The following is a 14,627-nucleotide window of genomic DNA, read 5'->3' as shown; positions in this document are numbered from 1 at the left end:
CACGATCGATCCACTGCTGGATGGAGGGCTCCCCAAGCCGTCGCCAGCTCTCGCGGCGCCGCGACGATCAGTCTCATGGCCCGCACGCGAGCCCACGGCACCGCTCCACCTGTGGCCCGGTGGAGCGTAACGCTCCACGTGGAGGGGCTATGCAAGATACGACTGACAGCCCCCCTCTTTCTCCCGACTCACTTTTACTCAAATTGCTACGATGTTTTTAACCCCGTACACAATAATACATAGGCGATAACTATATATGTGTTATGTTAGTTGCACTGTCTTTTGGGTCGAGAGGAAGTCAGTCTCAGTGACAGTGTTAATAAATAGATTTAAAGGTACAATTACTCGCGATTAAGTTATCGTGCGTCTTGCTTTCATGCCGGCCCATCGGTCGAGGATTTCCTCAAAGGGGGTGGAACTTGATGGTGCTCTATTGACACGTTAGCCAGATGCGTTTAATCGGGTTTGGTTCATGGCAGGCAGCAGGTAATTTTTTATGAATATTTTTAATTCAGAATTTTTCTTAACGTGTTCTTACTTACTCTTTGACTCTTTCGGTAAAGTCATGTAGGTGTAAAATAAAATAAATCACGACGTTTCGGGCGCAACACTTTCCCACCTGATGATGGACGCTTGTGTTGCGCCCGAAACGTCGTGATTTTTTTTATTTTACACCTACGGGACTTTACCGAAAGAGCCAAAGAGTATAGATTCCTGCAGTCACAAAAGCTTCAAATCAAGAGTGAACTTACTTATTTATCTGTTGATTCGGGCCCCCCCCCCCCTTGTGGCCGACTAGCCCCCTACGCATCGCATAACGCTGCCACATACCCCCCCACCCCCGCCCCATTGTCGCCCCCTGCCACGAGCCCATCGTCTCTTGAGGCGGCGTCTCGCCCAGGCCCACTTCCCGCTCTTAACGGTCATGAACCTGCGTACTTGACGCGTTCCTCTGTCTGCCCATGTCTCGGTGTAATTCCAAGCGTGCACTTCCCTGTGCTCGCAGACTCACAGCGCACATGCGGACAAACGTTTGCCGTGCGGCTGTACAGACTGTTGGTGTGGGACGTGCGAGCGAGCACCCATTGAGGCCGGAACATTTAAAAAAAGCCTGGTGTTGGTCGTCTCCGGCAGGGCCTTACCGTCCCGTAAGTACCGCTGAGTACCTGTGAGTACCCGTGAGTCCCCACGAGCATCCCCGAGTACCCCTGAGTAACCGAGAGTACCTGATGAAAGGCCGGGAGAAAGCCAGCACCGTCCGGATGAACCAGGATGGGTGAACGATAACCAGCGACTTGAGGTTCTTCCGTAACCTGCCGGCACAAGGGCGGTTAGAACGGCAGCGGATTCAAGGTGGCCGGGCGGCTCGGAGGGCAGAGACGCCGAATCCAGGTTTCAGTCGCTGCCTGTGATTACACCGGGCTCTCGGTTGTCGCGCCTTTAGCCGGATCACCAACGGCTGCACGAAAAAAATCCCCATCACATTCAATTTGTTTGTGCACTTAATTATGGGTGAATTTCATCTGAGCGGCCACTTTGGTTGCGAGCGCGGTGTCCCTCCATTCACGAGCGTTCGGTTTTCTTATCGAAATCTCGCGACGACGCGATTGACACATTTATTATTACTACTACAGGAACTTTTTCGACGGACGAAATCAAATTTCCGTGCGAAACGAAATTTGACGATGGCCATGCGCCGTGAGATCATCAAACAGTTTGTTCGTATCTCTGAAAGTTCGTAAGTCGAGTGTTCATAAGTAGAGGAGTCACTGTATAAGAAATGGACCATCCAAGTTATAAATAAAAAATCACGCACACACCATAGGGGTGGATAATGCAGAGCTTCGCATCTGGGGTGCCCCGTGTTTTTCTTTCTAATTACAGGTATCCCTCGCTTTACGAACGTTCGGTTCACGACATTTTGCGCTAACGTAAATTGACAAATTACGGACTCAGTTTTTCTTTTTCCCCGATTAATGAAATCAAATTTACGCATTAACGAAATTTCTCAACGGCACGTGCCGAGACATCACCAAACGAGGAGCCGCCCGGGAGGCTGCCGTCATCCATCCGCGACAGCGTCACGGTGTCCCTAAACTACAAATTATATTTTACCAGGTAAGGCCCACTGAGCAACGTAGCTCTTTTTCAGAAGCGACCTGGCCAACGTTGTACATATATTCCTGCAGTGTAACAGCAGCAACGCCTCCACATCACCGCGCCAGTCATTCCAACATGCAGCAACTTCTTTTGTTCAGTTGCCTGAAAAGGTCATTTAAAAAAAAATGTATTATTCACTCCTTTTAATATGATGTTCTTTGTTATAATTTTTTGTGCATTGTGTAAAGTGATATAGGTGGATATTTTTAGGTTAGTAGTACAGTTGGAAGGACTGTTTGAAGTGGGTGGGTGGCCAGCACTTTAGTGGTGATGTTTACACATCGCACCGGGTACTCAATTGAGGCTGAGTCGAACTAAGGGAGGCCCAGGACCAGTTCAGATAATCGTCACTGGTGTTGGCCGCGAGCGGGAATCGAACCCGGGTCACCAAGTTCATAGCGCGAACTGCTACACTACCGCTCCCCACGCACTGAAACACGAACACTTATACACATGCGCAGACACACGCACTGAAACACTAACACTTATACGCATGCGCACAGATACACGCACAGAAACGCAACATGGTCCCACAGAGAGACACACTCACACACAGTTATGCACACGTACAGGCACACAGCAAAGACACACATACATAATTATGCACACGTGTAAAGACATTTGCGAGCAGTTATAGACACGCATAGATACCTAAATAAGCACACAACACTCCTGCTTCACAAATCTGTCCCTCCATACAGATATTCCAGTATTTTTTACCCATCCCATCAGCCAGACGGCCTTCTGGGAGTGCACCATTTCAGCAGCATTGGTTCAACGCAGGCAAATTCAGGACTGGTTTCGACACACAGCGTCCCATCGGTAGAGTCAGGTTTGTTTAAGCCAACGCCGGTGAACTGCCAGGCGTTCTTACAGGCAAGGAGCCCTCTCTGTTAGACACGGGCCTGAGCTAGGCTAAGGTGAGCGAGCGTGTGAGCACGCGTGTTCCCTACCGCCGGTCGATCATGGTGTAGCAGCGCTTGAGCCAGCCCAGGCCGGGCATGCGCCGGTGCGGCGTGGCACCGTTGAGGTACACGATCATGTAGTCCTCGGCCACGAGCAGCTCCAGCGTGTTGATCACGTAGCTACGCATGGCAACGCAACGGCAGCAGCAGCAGGTCAACTCTCACCCCCCGACTACGGCGCAGGAGACTCTCTCCCCTCTGGGTGTCTCAGTGGAGACTCTCTCCCCTCTGGGTGTCCCAGTATAGACTCTCCCCTATGGGTGTCCCAGTGGACACTCTCCCCTCTGGGTGTCTCAGTGGAGACTCTCTCCCCTCTGGGTGTCCCAGTATAGACTCTCCCCTCTGGGTGTCTCAGTAGAGACTCTCTCCCCTCTGGGTGTCTCAGTGGAGACTCCTCTGGGTGTCTCAGTGGAGACTGTCCCCTATTGATTTCTCAGTAGGGACCAGTGTGTGCCTTCTCTATTTGTTTATTACAAGGGTAACATTCATCGTCCGAATTTGCAAACATCACGTGCAAATTTCTCAATTGTAATTTACATATCAATCCGTGCCTCCAATTAGCACGGCTGGCTATGTACGGTGCGAAAGAAGTTCAACGTGCATACAAACATAGCCCCCCTGCTGTGGAAACTTGGCAGGACCCTCCAGAAAAAGAGTCGTGAGACTCTGAGGATCTCCTGAGTACAGAGCGAAATCCACAAATATATTTCAACTTCATTTGGGTGTAATTTGCGTGTATTCTACTGTTGCTGTGGGTCTATACTGCTTTGTGTGTTTGTACTGTGCCACTTCGTGTCTCTGTGCTGCCGTGTGTCTGTGCTTTGCCACTCTATTCGTCTCTGTGTTGTGCCATTCTGTGTGTATCTGTGCTGTTCTGTGTGTCTCTGCCGTGGCGCTTTGTGTGTCTCTGTCCGTTAGCTTCGCTCTATGGGTTTGTGTGCTGTGCCGCTCACAGGAAGAGGTTCTCCATGATGTAGCTGTAGTTGGGCTGCCGACTGTCCGGCATGTAGCAAGCGGCGAACACGATGATGGCGTTGAGGCCCTCTCCGTAGTAGCCTGCGGTACACACACACAGACAGACACACGCACACAGATAGACACATGCACACAGACACACACACAGACACACAGATACACACAGACAGATACAAAGACACACACAAAGATCCCCGTATTGCCTTAACAGACTATTTGGGTAAATGCTGTTAGCGAGCACCTATTAAGGCCGGCAACGGTACACGAGGGATGGGTGGCCACCACCACACCAGGCCGCCTTTGTCTCCCCAGTGGCGATGTTTACACACTGCACCAGGTACTTATTTGAGGCTGAGATAAGCCCAGGACCAATTCAGATAATCGTCACTGGTGCTGGCCGTGAGCGGGAATTGAACTCAGGTCGCCGGGTTCGTTGCGAATCGCACTAACTGCTCTGTCACCGCTTCCCCGCATTAGTTTGTGACTGGCCGATCCGATAGATGAACATCCTACGTTTATTCAAGCCGTACAGTCAACACCAGGTGGGAATTGAGAGCCAAAGGCCACGATGCAGCAGGGCGATATTTGGTGAAAAATGAGCTAAGTTTTCCCCAATCCTGGCCCGCTGGCTGCAAAACGTAATAATCTGTCGCACCGTTATATCTTTAACCCTAAAATAGTTTACGACAGCCCAAATGTCGCGCCAATCCGTGAGCAACTTCACCACAGCCATCGTGCGAGTTGAACACCGTGGAACAAGCGCCTGATTTGACGGGGGTATTTCCACCGCTGACTTCACGAGCGAGGCCCAGCAGCGACGCGCCGGCGGTGGCTCACCGCCGTGCGACAGCACGCGGCGGTACGGCTCGATGGCGGACATGTCGATCCGGTACTCCTGCTCGCCGATCACCACCGAGCGCCACAGGCTCGCGCCGCCGCCCCCCGGCGCCGCGTCGTCGTCCCCGCCGCCGCCGCGATCCGAGAGGCCCGGCGGGGCGCGCTCCCCTCCGCCGCGGCCCTTTATCGGCGTGTCGTCTGCGCGCGTCACACACGCACGCAGGCGTGAACATGCACACGTGCGTACATATGTTGAACTTCTTTCGCACCCATACGTAGCCAACCGTGCTCATCAGAGGTGCGGGGGAAGGACATCGCAACATGCACACGTGTGTAGACACGCACGCATGTGTTCAAGGTATTTGTCATGGAAACAAAGATGCCCCTGCCCTCCCCACCCCATAGCCTTAACAGACTTTTGGGGAAAATGCGGTTAGCGAGCACCTATTAAGGCCAACACAGCACGCGCAGAGGTGGGTGGCGAGCACCCCACTAGGTACTCATATAAAGCTCAATCGACCCAGGTCCGGTTCAAATAGTCGCCACTGTTATTTGTCATAAACAGGAATCTAATTCAGGTCCCTGCTTACCGTGACACTACCGCTCCACTACACAGGAACAGACACACACACGCAAATAAAGATTCCCCGTATGGCCATGCAGACGGCTGGGGCGAGTGCTGTTAGCGAGCACCGATCTATGCCAGCTTGGAGTATGGGGGGTGGTGTGGTCAGCGCCACGCCTGGCCGACTTGGTCACTGCACCAAGTATAAGCGGAGGCCCAGGACCGGTTCAAATATCGCTCGCTGCCGATGCTAGGTGTGACCGGGAATTGAACCCAGGTTGGTGGGTTCATTGCGCAGTTCGGCAACTGTGAGTGTAAAGGAGGCTTGTGAAGGAAGCTACTGGCCAGTTGAAGGCAGCTGCCCTCCTGCAACAGCGGAGGGCATAGGGAGCGATGCTCGGAACAACAAGCGGAGCACTGGGCGGCTAAGACGCATTGAGGTGGCACAGGTGGTTGATCTACCAGTCATTTCAGTCACACCATAATGCCCGGGTCTGTCAGGTGGCCTCCTGCACCTAGGGGGCTGGCACATTAGTCAGCTCATAACACCCGGCCGGGTCTATCCCAGCGAGCCTTCCACACTGCACGTGACAGCCTCGAAGTGTACCTAGCCTGACACAAGCACTGTGCAGTGTCGTCACCGCCACGTAGTGACGAACGGCGGTCGTCGTCGTTGTTGTCGCGTGCGTGTGTCCGTGCGTGTGTCCGTGCGTGTGTCCGTGCGTGTGTCCGTGCGCGCGCGTCCGCTCACCCTCCCACTCGAGCTCGTTGCCCGGCGTGTACTCGATGGAGTCCGCCTCGTCAGGGGTGTCCATGCCGTCCACGTCGAAGTCGAGGTCGTCGGGCGTGTCGACGCCACCGTCGTCCGACAGCAGTGAGCCCTCGCTGCGGTCCAGCGACAGGCTGATGTCCGGCGCCTGCAGCTTGCGTCGCCGGGACGACGCGCCGGCGGCCCCGCGGCCTTCAACGCCGCCGTCTGAGACGCGCCGGGGCACGCGGAGGAACGGGCAGGTGGGTATGCACGCGGTTACGCACAGACACGGGACGACGGGTGCAGATGCAGACGGATGCAAGATGTTCGCACACGTGCATACAACCGGACACACACACACACAGATAAATACAGATACAAAGACAAAGATCCCCTGTGTGGCCTTAACAGACTGTTGGGGCAAGTGCTGTTAGCGAGCACCTATTAAAGCCGGCATGGCACACGAGGGGGTGGGTGATCAGCACCCGCCCGGCCGCCTTTGTCTCCCTTGTGGCGAAGATTACACATCGCACCAGGTTCTCACTTAAGGCTGAGTCGGGCTAGGGCAGGCCCAGGATTGCTTCAGATAATCGTCACTGGTGTTGGTCATGAGCGGGAATCGAACTCGGGTCGCCGGATTCGCAGCTCGCTAACCGCGACGCTACCACTTCCGACCCAGAGACATATGTACAGATACACGCACATAGACACATGCAGACACGTAGAGAGACATACAGACACGTAGAGAGACACACAGCACACAGGTGTTGCACCGACATAAACATATACAAATGTACGGACACAGACGCAAATGAACGCCACAAGCACGCGCACAGATACGCACACCGATGCACGCGAGGTCATGAGTATGTGCGCACGACTGCGTGAATGTAATAGGTGCTCGCTAACAGACGTTACTTCAGCAGTGATAAGTATTTAATTGGGTGATATTTGTCTGTGTGTGTAGGGAGATATTGGTGATCCTGACTTAACGTGTTCTTCACGTGTTCTTAACGTGTTCTCACGAAGGGCATCCCAACAGTCTCTGCAGCTCAACGGGAGATCTGTCCGAGGTCTGCGTGAGGAATCCGTTCGTTATGGTTCAAATAAAGAGCTTCATTGCGAGTTTTGTGAAGAACGATGCAGTCATGGTTATGATGCCCTTTATACAGGAAAGCCTTGGCTTAGCCTCAAGACCCCTCTTGAGGAGGGTCCTGCCACATTGGGACGGTTGTCCGAGTCCACGTGCTCGGCTTCGCGTGCGCGGAAGCCGCGGAGTTGCCCAAAAAATTTTTTTTCACAGAGATGGCTTCAATACTCCACTGGTGTACTGTACTGCCATCTCCTGGCCACCGCTTGGCATTAATGATTGCCAATGGCACTTTGAAATCTGGCTCTCTGCTGATTAAAACTAATTATCCGGTGATGCTGCTGCTGCGATGGCAGTGGTACACAAGCACAAATAACAAAACCCTCAACCTTCTAAAAGGAAAACATATATCATAGACGTTTCGGGCAATAACCCTTCTTCATATAAAATGAAGAATGGCCTCTCCAAGGTCAACTTGGTCTCTCCTAGGTCAATCTTAGCACCTGACAATGAGCACCTGGTGAAAGGGGTTCAAGAGAGACAAAGGTGGCTGGGGCAGGTAAGGGGAAGGATGCGATGGTGGTGCTGGGGAGCTGGCTCCATCCCAGCCGGGCTTTGCGTGCCAGGGCCCGGCCTTAGCCGGCCGTGGGGGTGCGCGTTAACGAGCCGCTCTGCGCGGCTGCCGTTGGCGGCGCGTGCCGGGCGAACAAAGCCAGGCCTTGTTATCCGCGTGCGTGCCTCACCAGAGCCTCTGAAATCCCCCTCGGGGGAGGACCCCTGCGGGTCTAGGGGGTACGAATGCTCCATGTCCCCGTCTTCTGGAAGGGGCCTTTAACACACGCACACACACAACAACACAGAGACCACCCGTGCATAGCGTTAGCAGGCTGTTGGGGCAGGTGCTGTTCAGGAAGGGCTGTGTAAAAACCGGAACGGCACGCAACAGGGTGGGTGGTCAGCACCACGCCTGGCTGCCTTTGTCTCCCCAGTGACGATGTTTACACACCGCAGCAGCTTACTTATTTGAGGCTGAGTCGACAAAGCGGAGACCCAGAACCGGTTCAGATCATTGGTGTTGGTGGCCGTGAGTGGGAATCGAACTCGGGTCGCTGGGTTTGCAGCTCACCGCGCGAACCAATGCGCCACAGTTTGTTGTTCTTCCCCCGCACCTCCGATTAGCATGGTTGGCTAACTAGGGGCCATCCATTTAGTACGTACGCATGGAGGGGGGAGGGGGGGTTAACTCAAATGCGTTCGCTTGCGTATGGGGGGTCCACTGACAATGTACGAACGCATAGGAAATGGGGGGGGGGGGGGTGAAGCCTCAATCATAATTTGTCTACATTGGCCTTCAAACTATCTGTTTGCTTAAACACGTTAATATTATTCATCCTTGATCGTTTCTGCGTGGATTAAATATCGGCGTCAAGCGTACGTACGCAGGGGTGGGGGTGGCGGTGTAAAAAGTCCGCGTGCATACAGGGAGGGGGGGAGGGGTCAAGTTGACAGATTGTTGCGTACCTACTAAATGGATGGCCCCACTACGGTGGCGAAAGAAGATCAACATACAAACACACACACACAGACATACACAGAGACAAAGATCACCTGGACACCCTTAACGGACCGCCATAATTATTATACACATTAAGGCGCATGGATACACATATTACAATATACCACCTGGAACATCCCTCGTGATGGTGGTGCGTCTCATTCACAAGGGTGTCCATCGCTGTCGCACGACTCGCGATGACCCCTGGGTATTGTAGTGCCCCTACACCGCGCCTCACAATCTCCGCCGCTCCAGAGGAATCGAACTCTCTCCCTGCCCTCTCGTGTGTCCGTGACCCCCACTTACTCTGCATCATCGTCACCATCGTCACCGTCATCATCATTAACACCCACAATGAGAATCAGGGCTTCGTCTCAGCCCGACCTCTCCAGGTCCATGTCCACACACCGCACCCTGCATCACCATCTCGCTGTGACCACCTGGGCCACTCTACCAGCGACTCGCAAAACTATTACCGCACCCGGCACACCACATCCAGACTGACCATCTCGCTGTGGCTTCTACAGTCACGTGCCGCCTAGTCCCGTCCATAAGAGCGACTCGGGTAAGGTCTGTGAGAAATTGAGCCCTGATAAGAGCGTCAGTTACTAAAACAACAGTGGTCCTGCTGGGTCCCCACGATGACCGTGAAACCAATAACGGGCAGCAGCAGCGATCGGTGCACGCGGCAGGCGAATAGTGACAACAATCCGCAGCGCTGCCTTTGTTCCATTCTGCTGCCACCGTTTGTTCGGTGGGGAAGCCCTCGGGGCGACCCCGCAGAAGCCTCGGACATGACCCGGACCTCATCGTCCAGCAAGCAAAAAAGTCGGCGCGCAGCGACCACGGGCAGACGGAGAAATGGACAGACACACACACAGATGGACAGACACACACATAGATGGACAGACACACACACAGATGGACAGACACACACAGATGGACAGACACACACACAGATGGACAGACACACACACAGATGGACAGACACACACACAGATGGACAGACACACACACAGATGGACACACACACACAGATGGACACACACACAGATGGACAGACACACACACAGATGGACAGACACACACACAGATGGACAGACACACACAGATGGACAGACACACAGAGATGAACAGACACACACAGATGGACAGACACACACACAGATGGACAGACACACATACAGATGGACAGACACACACACAGATGGACAGACACACACACAGATGGACAGACACACAGAGATGAACAGACACACACAGATGGACAGACACACACACAGATGGACAGACACACACACAAGCCAGACGTACTTCACGCATTGACACACACACGGGGGGGTGGGGGTGTGAACGGATAGACGGACGGAGCGGACGGAGCGCACGACACGGATGGACACGCACAGCGGATACGCCCGACGGGAGAGCACACAGACTGCCATGCTGATGGACAGACAGACGAGCACACGGATGGATACGCGGACAGATCTCTGAACGGGCTCGCTGGCACGGGGGGGTCAGTGGACAAATAACAACAATCAACAATCGCGTGGAAGCGCAGAGCCACTGAGCAGTGCACTGTACTGGAAGCGTCTCAAGATGCTGCAGGGGGAGGGCGGGGGGGGGATGCAGGGGGAGGGGCCGGGGGGGGATGCAGGGGGAGGGGCCGGGGGGGTGCAGGGGGTTCAGGGGGAGGGGCCGGGGGGGGGATGCAGGGGGAGGGGCCGGGGGGGGATGCAGGGGGAGGGGCCGGGGGGGTGCAGGGGGTTCAGGGGGAGGGGCCGGGGGGGGGGTGCAGGGGGAGGGGCCGGGGGGGGGGTTCAGGGGGAGGGGCCGGGGGGGGGGTGCAGGGGGAGGGGCCGGGGGGGGGTTCAGGGGGAGGGGCCGGGGGGGGTTCAGGGGGAGGGGCCGGGGGGGGGGTGCAGGGGGAGGGGCCGGGGGGGGGGTGCAGGGGGAGGGGCCGGGGGGGGGTTCAGGGGGAGGGGCCGGGGGGGGGTTCAGGGGGAGGGGCCGGGGGGGGGGGTTCAGGGGGAGGGGCCGGGGGGGGGGTGCAGGGGGAGGGGCCGGGGGGGGGTTCAGGGGGAGGGGCCGGGGGGGGTTCAGGGGGAGGGGCCGGGGGGGGTGCAGGGGGGGAAATAAATCCGACGAGACCGCTGGGAACAAATTCCTGGCGACGAAACGAAATGGGCGGTAAAGACGGAGCGGTGGGGCCAACGTAGCGCTAACGTTGGGCTAACGTTGAGCTAACGGTTCCCAACCTCGTTCTGACGTTGACCCAACGTTGGCCCCAAGCCCACGCCACCCAACGTTGCCACGTCTATTGACTGGGTCGCGACATCGTCACAAGCGCTGCGAGCCGAGAGGCCGCGTCGCCCCCCCCCCAACCGCACTGCGCCCTCCCCTAACGGAGACGATGGCGAGGGAGGGATGATGATGGTGGTGATGATGATGGTGGTGGTGATGATGGTGAGTAAATATTAAAATGTGGATGATGAGCGCTGGTGAATATGAGAAGCCGCGCGAGGTTTCACCGTCGGAGCGTGACGCGAACTCTCCCGCCGCGAGCGATGCGCGGCCCCGTCCGAGGCTGCGGCTTGTTTCTTTATTATTATTTCTCTTGCGGCTCTTGCGGCTCCTCACGGGGTGATCACCGGCGGCGGGGGTCGTCAACAAGGCGCGCGGACAGCGCAGCGCCCCACAGAAGCCTCCTCCCCCTCGTCGTCGTCATCGCCCGCGTCATCATCCGAGCACCGCCCCCACGCACGTGGCGCGTCACCGCGTGATGCAGCGCCCAGGCCTCGAACGGCGCCACGCGCTCTCCTCTCTCTCCTCGCTCTCTCTCTCACACGCTCCCTCTCTCTCTCTCTCCACTCCCGCTCCTCCCCCCCCTCTCTCTTCTTCTTGGGGCATGACATCCACGCTTTCTTCTTTTTTTTACGATCAGAGGAAACAAGAAGATGCTCGGTGTATTCGGCATTTTGCTTCGTTCATCATTTAGTTTTTTTTGTAATGCTTTGCTCTGCTCTCCTTACCCCTTCCTTCTCTATCTCTACCCCCCTCTCTCTGTACCCCCTCTCTTCCTACGCCATGTCGCTCTCTTTTTTTTTACGATCAGTGGAAACAATAAGATGCTCGGTGTATTCGGCACTTTGTTTCGTTCATCATTTCGTAAATTTTTTTTTTAAAACGGGGTTTTATGTAACCCTCGCTCTCTCGCTCACTCTCTCGCTCACTCTCTCTCTCGCTCTCTCACTCGCTCGCTCTCTCTCTCGTTCTGTCGCTCATTCTCTCGCTCACTCTCTCGTTCTGTACGCCGCCCCCCTCGCAGTCCGACGGCCTCCGACGGGTAGCTCATAACAGCATGCAGAGCTCCCCGTCATCTGCCACGGAGCACACGGCCTCCTCCATCGCCCACCGCTCCATGAAGGCCGGCACGGCGTGGGTCAGCTGCGCATGGCGGAACTCCAGCCACACCCTGGCTCCGACCAGAGCGCGGAAGATGCCCAGGCTGCTGGCCAGACGTTTCCCCTCCAGGGCCACCTTCCTCGCCCTGTAAATGGCGAGCTTGGCATAACCGACGAGCACGTTGACCAGCCCCTGAAGATGTTGGGATCCGTCGCCCTTTCGGTATCCAAAGATGAGGACCGTCGGGGAGAAGTGGAGTCTGAACTTTAGGAGGATGTTTCTCAGGACCTTGAACAGCGAGTCCAGGCTCTTGCACTCCACGTATTGGTGCGCCACCGTCTCCACTTTACCGCAGAACCGGCACTCCGGGGGCGTGTCGGTGAAGCGCGCCAGGGAGGCGTTGGTGGTGACGGTGCCGTGGGCGATGCTCCAGCTGAGGTCGCCGATGCGGTTGTACGTCGGGCTGGAGTAGAGTTGCCTCCAGCGAGGCCTCTCCGGAGAGATGCAGGGCAGGGCTTTCCTCCAGGCATGGTCCTTGTGGCTCCTCAGGGTGTCCTGTTGGTGAAACCGGACCATGTAGGAGTAGAGCACCTTCCTCTTGACATTTGCGAAGGCCACCTCTGGTAGGTCTTCCAGCCGGCACAGGTTGTGATCCGCCTTCGCTTGTCGGCATTGGCGATGCAGCGGCACGACGGAGAGCTCCGGTGGAGGGGGACCGAGAGGGGCCTCGTCGTCCCCAACGCCGATGGGGGGCGTTCTCCCCGCTGCCGCTGAGAAGGCCCCCTTGGCTTCGGCCAGGATCCGGGCAGCCACCCGGAGCGATTGCAGCCCTGTCTTTGCGGCCATGTCTGCTGGTCCGAGCCACCGGCCCCGTGTTCCAGGCTCCACCAGATCTCCCATCCTGGTGAGCCGCGCGTTGGTGAGGCGCCTCTCCATGCCGGGGGTGGCGGTGGTGGACGGCAGCTTTGTCTGCGGGTTCCTGAGGATCGGTTCGAAGACCAGATCCTCGGCCGATCGCGGCTGGTTCAGCCTCCTGACGGCGAGGGAGATCCACGTCTGCAGGACGCTCCTGTAGAAAGGTGGCAGCTGTCCCAGTGGGAGGCCCTGCAGGTCCATATAGAATAGTTGTTTGGAGCACTGCAGACCCCCCAGCTGTTTGAGTAGGAAGGAGGCCGTGACGCTCCAGTCCGGTGCAGGGGTGGTGTTCTCCACCTCTCTCCTTCACTCTCCACCTCTCTCCTTCACTCTCCACCTCTCTCCTTCACTCTCCACCGCTCTCCTTCACTCTTCACCTCTCTCCTTCACTCGCCATATCTCCTGCACCACACATACATCTCTAATCCCCGTTCTCTCACTCCCGCTCCATTTTTCTTCTCCCCCCTCCCCTGTGCCCTACATCTCCCTCCCTCTCCCAGAACACGCGCCCCCCCCCCCTCCGCACCTCTACTCTCGCCCGTCCCAACCCCCCCCCCAGCCCCAACCAACCGGGTTCATTCAAACGTCCTGCGGTGCTCGCAAGAGGAGAGGCCACGCGCGGCAGTGTCAGAGCCGGCGAGTTGTGCAGGCGGAGCTACCTGCACTGGGGCCCGCGGGCCGGAGGGTTCAGGCGCCGGTGTACGAAGTGGGGCCTGGCGGGAGGGGGGGCGAAATTGGACTGGGGGCGCCGTTTAATTCCCGACACAGGGGCCCACCGCGCCAACCACACTGTGCCACTGACCTACGCGTTGTGCGTGTGTGACGCATGTGACGCATGTGTACTGTGTGCGTGTGTGATGATGCGTGTGCAGTGTGTGCATGTGTGATGCGTGTGTAGTGTGTGTGATGCAGGCTTCCCAAACTCGAGTCCTCAGGGCTCACAACCACCACCACGCAACTAAAGAGTTTGCCTTTAGACTAAACAGTTTGCCTTTAGAGCAGGGGTGGGGAACGTCCGGCCCGTGGGCCGTATAAGGCCCGCAAAATCATTTGGTATGGCCTTGCCAAGGCAACCACAGGCGGGACTCGAAATCCAATAAATCTAGGCACAAACCTGGAAAAGCAGTTGCGAGTAGCAACATCATCAATACCAGCTAACATCACACGCCTCACCAAAGAGAAGCAGTTCCAGCCATCACATTAGGGGTGAGTTAATGAAATGTTTGACCAAATATAACAGGCTAGTTTTTAAGTTGATAATTTTGTATGGCCCGCGAATGATGTTATAAATATCCAAATGGCCCTTGGCAGAAAAAAGATTCTCCACCTCTGCTTTAGAGGCTATAACCCCGCTTTTCCTGATTACGACCGCTTGTGTTGCGATCAAAACGCCGTAGTTTTGTGTGCTT

General features: G+C 56.2%; 1 protein-coding gene across 4 annotated transcripts in view; it reads right to left on the bottom strand.

Moving 5' to 3' along the window:
* The window catches only part of LOC144945978 (uncharacterized), a 44,367-nt gene that overhangs the window by 13,424 nt on the left and 16,316 nt on the right, over positions 1-14,627 (bottom strand). For all 4 annotated transcript variants that reach the window (XM_078874678.1, XM_078874676.1, XM_078874677.1 and 1 more), the window contains exons 4-9: positions 8,087-8,172; positions 6,254-6,478; positions 4,938-5,135; positions 4,079-4,181; positions 3,114-3,245; positions 1,227-1,313 (exon numbers count right to left, since the gene is read on the bottom strand). In XM_078874678.1, coding sequence (XP_078730804.1) covers positions 1,227-1,313; positions 3,114-3,245; positions 4,079-4,181; positions 4,938-5,135; positions 6,254-6,478; positions 8,087-8,172 — 831 coding nt within the window. The remainder of the gene's footprint in view (positions 1-1,226; positions 1,314-3,113; positions 3,246-4,078; positions 4,182-4,937; positions 5,136-6,253; positions 6,479-8,086; positions 8,173-14,627) is intronic.

This window comes from Lampetra fluviatilis, chromosome 39, assembly GCF_964198595.1.
Source record: "Lampetra fluviatilis chromosome 39, kcLamFluv1.1, whole genome shotgun sequence".
NCBI lineage: Eukaryota > Metazoa > Chordata > Hyperoartia > Petromyzontiformes > Petromyzontidae > Lampetra > Lampetra fluviatilis.
The sequence above is the reverse complement of the archived record's forward strand: the minus strand, read 5'-3'. Positions and strand labels throughout refer to the sequence as shown.